At 51.5% G+C, this 9378-nt stretch overlaps 1 protein-coding gene across 1 annotated transcript in view; it reads left to right on the forward strand.

The window, feature by feature from the left end:
* The window catches only part of Pebp4 (phosphatidylethanolamine binding protein 4), a 223706-nt gene extending 217001 nt beyond the window's left edge, over window positions 1-6705 (forward strand). Inside the window, exon 8 of the mRNA XM_005355558.3 lies at window positions 6491-6705. Within this exon, the coding sequence (XP_005355615.2) occupies window positions 6491-6600 (110 nt within the window). The 3' untranslated portion in view covers window positions 6601-6705. The remainder of the gene's footprint in view (window positions 1-6490) is intronic.
* Window positions 6706-9378: the final 2673 nt, after the last annotated feature.

A 9378-nucleotide genomic window follows, 5' to 3' on the forward strand; every position in this document is an offset into this window, starting at 1 on the left:
CGAGAACTGGAGCACACAGAACACTTTGAAGAAGGTACTGACAAGGGCAGGTCATTTTTCACTGACATCATCCCAAAGGACACGCGTTGCCCTGACCTGGAGCTCGAGGCGACTCTAGCCAAGGATGTAATGGACTTTCACTCTCTGCATCCCAGTGGACTATCCCGTCCTACATATCTACCCACACACGCACACACGCACGCACCCTCAACATAGCCTCGGCTGATCTGTGGTTCTCCATGGTCTCCCCACACACTTTTCCTAGCCTTAGCCACTTCCGTATACAAGAGGAGTCAACTGATCCCACAGCAGTCCCCTCACCAACCCCACGCCTCACAACACACAGATTCCTAGGGGCCCCACATATTACCCATCCCTGTCTACCAATCTAGATGGGCCAGCTCCCCTCCCCCTACCTGGACTGTTCCCCGGCATGCCCCAGAGTAATCCAGGGCTGTCTCCTCTGAGCTGAGCCTTGCCTCCACTCTCCTGCCAGTGCGCCCTCACTATGTCAGCTCTCCTAGTGCTCTGTTGTGCCCAAGCATCCGCCTGGGTCTCTTCAGAGTTAGTGAATACGGCTCTGCTCACATCCATCCTGCTTCCATCATGACACTAGAGATTCCTTGAGAGAAGAGGTCCTTCCTTTGATCATCTGTCACTTCACCAAGCCTGCTGTGGCCTCCAAGTCACCGTGCGTGCCCGCATGTGTGCCTCTGTGTGTGTGTGTGTGTGCGTGTGCGTATGTGTGATTCACCCACATATACACATTTGCAAACCATTCGCACACATATCTGCACGTTCTCACACAGCCATGTCCACATACTCACCCTGTCGACGTCCTTCAACACCTGAGGAGGCAGTGTCTCTATGAGTACTTATGCCCTCCAATGACAACCTCTGTACATCCACATCTGCCCCATCCAACCCCAGGTCAGCAGGCTGCCCTCTCTGCCAGCTACCCTGTCTTCTGTGACATTTTCCTTTGCCCCACCATGTCAGGAGGCAGGATAGTGGCTGACATCCCCTGAACGACTGAGGAAAATTGAAGCCCACGATAAAAGATCCACAGTAACAGCAGGCCAACCTTCTCCTGGCAGATGGCTCTTGACACTGGCACCAACACACTCAACACTGCGCTCTCCCCTCCAGATCACCAGACTTCGGGGCATGGGTGTAGGGACACACAGGAAGTAACTGTATCTTGTCCTGAGCCCCAAAGGGGGTCATCTTACACAAAATGACCTTCTTGCCTTTGACTAAGTGTCAAACTCCTAAAGAGCTATAGTCTTCACTACACTGCACCTAAGCCACTGGCCCTCAGTTGTCACAAGCCACACAAGTCCTCGTGTGTGGGGGAACATAGGAGGACTTGGCAGTCATTTGGTAGTAGCAACACCTGGCTGGGATTTGTGGTAAATCTGGGGGTCTCAAGATCTATGTTCTATGATATGACAGATGGCATGCCACCACGTGCTCCAGAAATCACTCAAAGGCCACAAGTCCAGGATGGGGTCGCTGTGAGAGTTACCACCCCAGGGACCTTCGGTGGGAAAGCTCACCTGTTGCAAAATGGGATGAAAACGGCAAGCGGGAATGGTTACGGTCTGAAGCTGCACAGCTGTAAAGAACTCCCCAGCACACAGGCATCTGGATTCCAGGGTCAACGAGGAGGAACAGGCATGGGCCTGCTATACAATGGCTCCTAAGTCTTGCTTTATGGGTCTGAACACCTGTGGAGCTCTCTGCATGAATGAGACAGGGCCATTGTAGGGCCACGGGCCTTAAGGCAACAGAGCCCCAAAGCAAAGGTGGTGGTGGTACTCAAGGCTAGGAGGGACCCCATTTTGCCTGTAGGCAAAAGCTAAAGCTCAGAGGAAGTTGGGGAGTATGAAGGGAAGAGGCTCAAGAAAAAAGGGAGGTCATATCTGGAGAACAGCCCCACCTTCAAACTATTACCCTCCAGCACATACACACAGACAGACACAAACACACACATGCCGGCAGACCCACTACAAAACAGCTCAACCCAACCCCCCCCATGACCTCCCACAGTGGTTCACCTGGCCTGGCCCCAGAATCCCCCAGGGCCTAGCCCCTGATCCCATCCCGCTGTGGGCTTGTGTGGCAGACAGCTCTCTTTTGCCTCTGTAGGTCACCACCCACCTGGCAGAGCTCGGTACCTCTGGGATCCTGGCAGGCACCCAGCTGGGAACATCCTAGGCAGAACACAATCAGGCACCCTGTCCAGGAACTCCCTGAAATTTCTGTAGGCCCAAGGTAGATCTCTTGGAGAAACAATGTGTGCTAATCAGCCTAAACATTGTCCATTCAAAGCAAAAGAGGATGGGTAGATCATGGAGAACCCACGGATAACTCCCAAATTCCAGCCAGTCATTGCTACCACCAAATACAGAAACTGGTGAGGGCTAACCTGGCCACTGAATTCCTTCATCTCGATCCCTTCTTGATCACTACCCTTGGCTACAAGATGGAAAGAGGCCCCAGTGCCCCCTGGCTGAACGATGAGAAATCCCCTCATTCTCCAGATCTCCTGGGTTCTCTTCTACAGAGTTTAGAGACAGCTCCTCGCCGCAATGAGCCCTGCCCAGCCTCCCTCCTGCCCATATGGACCAAAGTCCCAGGCCCCAGTGGTCCCTCTATCCCAAAGCCTCTCAAGCCAGCGGGATCAACCACTCAGCAAATATACTTCTCCAGAAGTAATTGGATGTGATGGAACGAGGGCTTTTCAGATCCTGGACAAAAGTCTCTGGATGTCATTTAATGGCACAAAAAAATAAAAGGTTCAGGCCTCCCGCCTACCACCACCAGGACATCATTAATCTCTGTGGAAGACATCAGCACTTCTAGCGCTGCATCCAGCCCTGGCGAGCCAAACAAATTACAGACCTGAGCCAGGCTCTCCATAGGGTAGTTATTAGGTTGGACTTGAATTTGTGTTGTTTTCTTCAGAGCCCCCATCCCCTGCTGTCCCAAAAGGGAGAGTAGATAGAGCAAGGCCAGGGAAGGGGCTAGACACCTTGGTTAGATACAAGTTGCTTGCCTTGGGACTCGGCGGGCAGCTAAAAGCCAGGTGCCTAGGTCCCTGTATGAACTGACCGGAACAGGAGGCCAAAGTCAACAGCTAACAACCTGGTCTTTCATTCTCTGCCTTACCTGAGTGGGAGCTGCCTCCCTCAGCCTCCTAACCCCACATCCCAAAGCTGAAAGGACCAAATGGAAAGTCAGATGAGAACTGTGTCTCACCAGAACAGGGCTAGGCAGCACCGACCTATGATGGCTGGAAATCCGAGAGTGGGCTTGCTGCAGGGACGGTGAGCATCAGTCAGGAGTCGGCTACAAAGCTGTGCTACTGGACAAGGCCTCCCTGACCAAGGCTGATTTAATGCAATGTTCATGAGGTGACCACAGAAATTCACTGAGGTCAGGAATGAAGCCAGAGAAAGAGATGAAGCAGCTCTCACCACCTATGCCCGGGAGAGGCCCAGGGAGGCCCTGCCTGTGTTACATAAATGGGGCAAGCACCGAGATTCTCTTCACTCGGGGTGAACAAACTCTAGGAGATGAACTGCTTATCTTATTCCCCCAAAGCCTGCGGATGATATACGCGCACGCGCAGCTGCCACTTCCAAACTGCAAAAGCCTGCTGCAGAGTTTCAGGACCCAGAAAGGAGAAAGTGACCCTCGACATCTACCACCAAGGCCATTCCAAACCTGCAAGCCGTGGCATTCCCTGGGAGCGAAACTCAGAGGACTAGCCCCTCTCCTGGATGCTGAAGGGAGGATCCTTCAACTATCCTGACCTTGATGTCTAGTGTGGGGTCAGGCATCGAGTGTGGCTCAGATTCCTCTAGGCTTTAGATAGGCGTTCCTTGTGCTCCCTGCCCTGTCTGCCCCCCAGACCCCTTCCACAACCAAGTTAATATCAGCACCTTGGCCAACCCCTTCTCCATCAGCTCTTAGCAGAAGCAGTGGCCTCTCCACAAAGCTGCTACAGCCGCTTCTGTGGGATGAAAGGAGTTGCCCTAGGGTTGTGCAGAGACCAAACTGCATGTGATCTGTGTGGCTCTGCAGCAGGAGTACCAACCAGCCTCTGAGCGCTTCCCTCCGGGCAGCTCAGGATGTAAACACCAGAGGCCGCACTCTCCACCATGCCCCGTCCCTAGAAGAATGCTGAGGGCTACCGGGGTAGTGGCCCCGCCCTCTTCCTGCAGCTCCGAGACAGAGCAGTGCCCTACAGGAAGGGGCTTTCCTCTGAGCAGTGACCACAGAAGCCACAGCTCTCCATTTCTCTCCACATGCCCCCGAGGGCCTGACTCACCCCTCTTCCTTCTAGAGCTTGCTCTGGGTCAGTTCCTCCAGTCCTCTGTGGCAGGAAACAAGTGGGGGTGTGCAAGGGGGTCCCTGCTGAGCCAAAGGAAGAGACAGCAGGAGACTGGCCCAGGTCCTGGCTTTGTGGAGCTGCTGAGAGCCACAGGGTTGCTAGAAATATGGCCACAAGGGACCTAACTACCCCAGGACACTCTGAGCTCACACAAAAGACAGCTCCTCATGAGGGGAGCCAGGCCTTTCTCGGGGACATAGGGGATTTCTTTCTACCAGCTTGCTCTGATCTCGTGATGGGTTTCAATTCCCTCATTGCCACCCAGACTCCTGCCTGTCATATTCAGTGAGGAAAGAGGAGCGCCACCTTGTCCCCTCATCCCTGCCACACACTACTTAACCCAAGATCCCTTCTCTGGCACATACACACACACACACACACACACACACACACACACACACTGGTGGGGGGGAAGGAGGCATGCATGCCCATGCACACAGAGATACACGGGCATGTGCTTTCCAAGGGACAGATTACCAAAATTTCTTTCCAGCCCTGGGGTACAGGGGTTCTTGCCAGGCACCATGTGCACAAAAGAACAGTGACACAAAGCCACACCATGGAATTGCCCAGTTTAGTCAGAAGCTATCTATGGGCCAAGCCAGCAGGCAGCAATCTCAGCCACCTTTCCAAGACAGTCAGATGAGCACTAACTCTTCAGCCCTTGAGACTCAGTCAAACACGCACTTACTGAGTTGGGCTGAAGGAACCTTGCAAGGCTTTGTATCCCCATCCTGGCACCCCATCCTACCCCCTCCCATCTGTGAGCCGAAATAATCGCAGTCCTCCACGTTAGAAGTGACATGAAGTGATGTATGTACTTCTGTGATAATGCCAGGCTCCTAGGAAACACTACAGGGGTGTGCTCTTATCGTTACTGTTTGCATTATCATCATCATAGCTTTGGGGAGCTGGTATTATAAAAGTGTTCCGGTCCTCCGGAAGATCTTTGAAACATGAACCTCACCTGGGAGGGAGGGGAGGTAAGCCGAAAAGAAACCTGTATGTACTTCATCTCATTTTCATTATAAAAGCGGTTGTGGATCTAACTGAGGACCACCAGTGGCCTATGACTCTAAGGTGAGGCTGTGCAGGGACTTCCAGGCCATCTTCCATCTGGAGCTCAGTGACACCTGGCTCCACACACCATGGCATGTTGGCCACTGCCTGTCTGTACTCTGGACGAGGCCTTCTTTGGGTGTTCTGCCACCCAAGAAAGATATCTTGAGTTAGCCTCTAACCCTACAAGAATCAAACACTGTGGGGCACATGTGAATCACAGTTATCCAAATAAACAGGAAAAGAAAAAAATTAGCAGAAGTATACTCCATGAAGTAGGTGGAGATGGCATACAGCAAATTACTTGTTATCTGAAGTCCAAACCTACCCGTTTGTGGAGCTATACACAAGACCCCTTCACTCTCGTCTCAGGAGGTACACCTTGTTGGGTTGACACCCCCTCAGAAGAGACCCCCTCTGGCCTCGGCATTGAGTAGGACTCTCCAGCTCCAGGCAGGGGGCGTATCTCCCGTACTCGATCCCCATGGAGGATCTGAGGACAGCCCTTCTCCCTTCACCTCAAGGAGGAGTCCTGTTTTGTAGCCATGTCCTGGGGCTGAAGGGGAGAACACTGTAAGAAAGTCCTTAGGCTCTCGCCAATCTCAGCCCCAACAGCTAGGGCGAGAGGGTGTGATAACAGTATTCTGCCGATTCAGAAGTCAGAAGATCTTCAAGAGGAGGGGGTGGGGCGCTCAACAGCCATCTGCTGACACTCTCTACTTGGGGTGAGAAGGTGGCAATGTATATTAAATAAAAGACCCTTGGGAAGGAAACCCAAGGTGGCTTTAACTCACTGAGCTGTGTCACCATCACCCTCTAGCAAGCAGGCATCTGTCACGTGTTAGGGGCTCTCCAAACATCCAGACCCTCCTAAAGATAGGGCCCAGAAGATTCCTCAGGCAGTATGTACTCCCTAGCTCAGTGACCAAGGGTACCTCTATCCACTCAGACCTGAGCACCCCCTGTCAAGCCACCTCAAGTCCGTGGTTATCTCCAACTGTCTCTCTGTGGTCTGTCTGCCTTTTCTAGGTGCTTGGAGACTGCAGAAATTTCTGCAGGACCACAGGCTGCAGAATCACGAAACAAGCACCCAGTTCATGACTGAACATGATGGGCAGTTTGCACCACCGGATTATTGAATGAACGAGGCCAAAGGCAAGTTCAGTGAAAGATAGAGCTGTCCACTGAGCTGAGAACTTTACCTTCCAGGTGTGTGCCCATGTCATGTGATTCACTATAGACGGTCTGGAGACAGAATCTCCTCTTGGTATCTTCCAAATAAAAATAAAAACAAGGCCGGGCGATGGTGGCGCACGCCTTTAATCCCAGCACTCGGGAGGCAGAGGCAGGCGGATCTCTGTGAGTTCGAGACCAGCCTGGTCTACAAGAGCTAGTTCCAGGACATGCTCCAAAGCCACAGAGAAACCCTGTCTCGAAAAACCAAAAAAAATAATAATAATAATAATAAAAATAAATAAAAACAAAAACAAAATACACAAAGAAAGGAAAGAAAAACAAAGTTACCCAGGGCTTAGCAATTTGCTTCCTAACCTGCATTCCTTTCAAAATCAACAAGGGAAGAAGAGCTGAGGAGATGGCTCAGTCAATAAAGAGCTTGCCTTGCAAGCATTAGGAACAGTGTTGGGATATCCAGAACCCACGTAAAAAGCTCCGTAATAGGAGAAAGGAAATCAGAGGCAAGCAGGTTCCCCAGAGCTCACTAGCCAGTAGCCTAGGCTACTTGGCCAATATCTGGGTCAATAAGAGACTGTCTTAGTTGGACAGTAGTGGCCCATACTTTTCTTTAATCCCAAGAGATTTGCAGAGGCAGGCAAATCTCTAGGACAGCCTTGTCTACAGAGTAAGTTCCAGGAAAGCCAGCCAAGGCTACACAGGAAAACCTGTCTCAAAAAACCAGGAGGTGGGGGTGGGGAGGGGGAGAAACAGAGGGGAAAAGACAGAGAGGGACCCTGTCTTAAACAAAATGCTGACTGTGCCTGAGGAACAGCAATACTTGAGCTTTTCCTCTGACCTCACATTCATGCACAAACACGTGGGCGTATGCACACACACCCACGTAAACACGCACACACAGGAGGAGGAAGAAGAAAGGGGAATAGGAGGGAAAGGAGAGAAGAAAAGAAAATCAGTGAGGAGGACTGGACCAGTGTCTAGCCCTAGGTCCTGAGGATCCCATACAAATGCAAGGGAGTCAGGCTGACAGGCAGGAGACCTGGTCCCAGGGCCTGAGTGGCCAAATCATGTGACCTCCCTAAAGCCTCACCTCCCCAGCTATGGCAGTGAGGAAGGAAGAAGAGGTAGTGGAAACTGGGGTTTTGATCATGGACCTTTCCCGCTCCAACAGCCAACAACCTTCATTTAGGAAATTTGGGTTCCATGCTAGATCCAGGGCAGACAGGGAGAGGTGCTACTCTTGTGGAGCTTAGCAATCTGGAGTGGGGGGGGGGTGGTAATCATCAGATGGTAACAATCAAGTTATAGCAAACTGTTAGTGTCATGAGGTTGTAAACGGGGCCTAGTTTCCGGCGAGAGCGCAAGAGGGCCAGGCCTTGTGAAAGAAGTGGTGTTTGAGGCTGGAACTGGAATATGGGGTAGAGACGGGGCACAGAGAACTCCTTAGAGCTTCCCCCAAGCTGCTGGCAGGAACGTGTGTGGCATCTTCCAGAAAACAAAGGGCCAATGAAGTCGCTGGAATGAAGTATGCAAGAAGGACATTGGCCAGATAGGCAGACAAAGGCCAGGCCCACCCTTATAACCATGTTTGGACTTGAATCCCCACAAACAGTAAGAAATTATGCAATGATAAGTAGCTGGGCAAAGACAGGTGACAAAAATCAGATGGCACTTCTAAGAATCTCTGAGTAGGCTCCTTGGTGTGCACGGGGAAAGGGTTTTCATCATCCAAGGGCCTTGGATTTTCTTGTATGTTTCTTGGCTTTGCTGCCCAAGGACCCCTGGAAATGTGTCTCTGCTCCTCTCGTGTGCAGCAGAAACCATAGCTCCTCAGCTGCTTTACCCCCACCCTAGTCCTCTCTACTCCCTTCAAGATCCCCCTCAATCAGTCTCCCTCCAAAATTTAATAAGATGTGGAGACCTTGGCCGAGACACAGCAGCACTGGTGACTCACGTACAAGATGCTTTGAGATCTCCAGATGAAAGGGACAGGATGAAGCTAGGCATGCCCCATGATGGCTACAAGGGAGAGGGGCCTCAGCTGAACCTTCACCTTGTGGAACACACTCTTAACTCATTGGTTAATTGTCAATTGCTGGGATCTGAGGAACGCGACGGGGCAGGGTACTGAGTCTGTGACTCGGGAGGATGCTGCCCCTTCCCATTACTAGGTTTAGATCCCTGCCCAAAAGAATGGGAGTAAATTCTTACGTTCTAGCGGCACATCTGATGCCAGCCCAGGGCAAAAGGAACCTCCCGCTCCCTCTACCCCACCAGGCAAGCAGAGCTAAAATAAGAAACAAAAGGAAGTTTCCATTTGCAGTGTCATGGGAGACAGCCACAAAAGGGACTTTTTGGGTTCCATGTTCCCTGGAACCTTCTCTCCATAACCCTTACCATGCCAGGTGCAGAGTGTAATTGGCAGCTCCGATTGGTGCCCGGGCCTAGGATAAATAGAAGGTTGGCTTGCTAGAACAACCCCAAATTGAGACATCCTCTCCTCTTCTGCTTTTAATTCCTTGTGGCTAGCATGTTTATTTTGGGGTAAAGGAAAAAAATCGGATGTTTATCCTTCGAGGAAATTATCATCTTCCTTTCTTTCCCTTCTTTTCACCCCTCCTTTCTTTTGCCCAAGAGTTTTAGGCTCAGAGTTCAGCCCCATGAGGGAACTCTACTCTTGAGGTCCTGAAAAGACACAGATGGCCCAGGCCCTAGGCTAAAGC

Source organism: Microtus ochrogaster, chromosome 17 (assembly GCF_000317375.1).
Source record: "Microtus ochrogaster isolate Prairie Vole_2 chromosome 17, MicOch1.0, whole genome shotgun sequence".
NCBI classification, from domain to species: Eukaryota; Metazoa; Chordata; class Mammalia; order Rodentia; family Cricetidae; genus Microtus; species Microtus ochrogaster.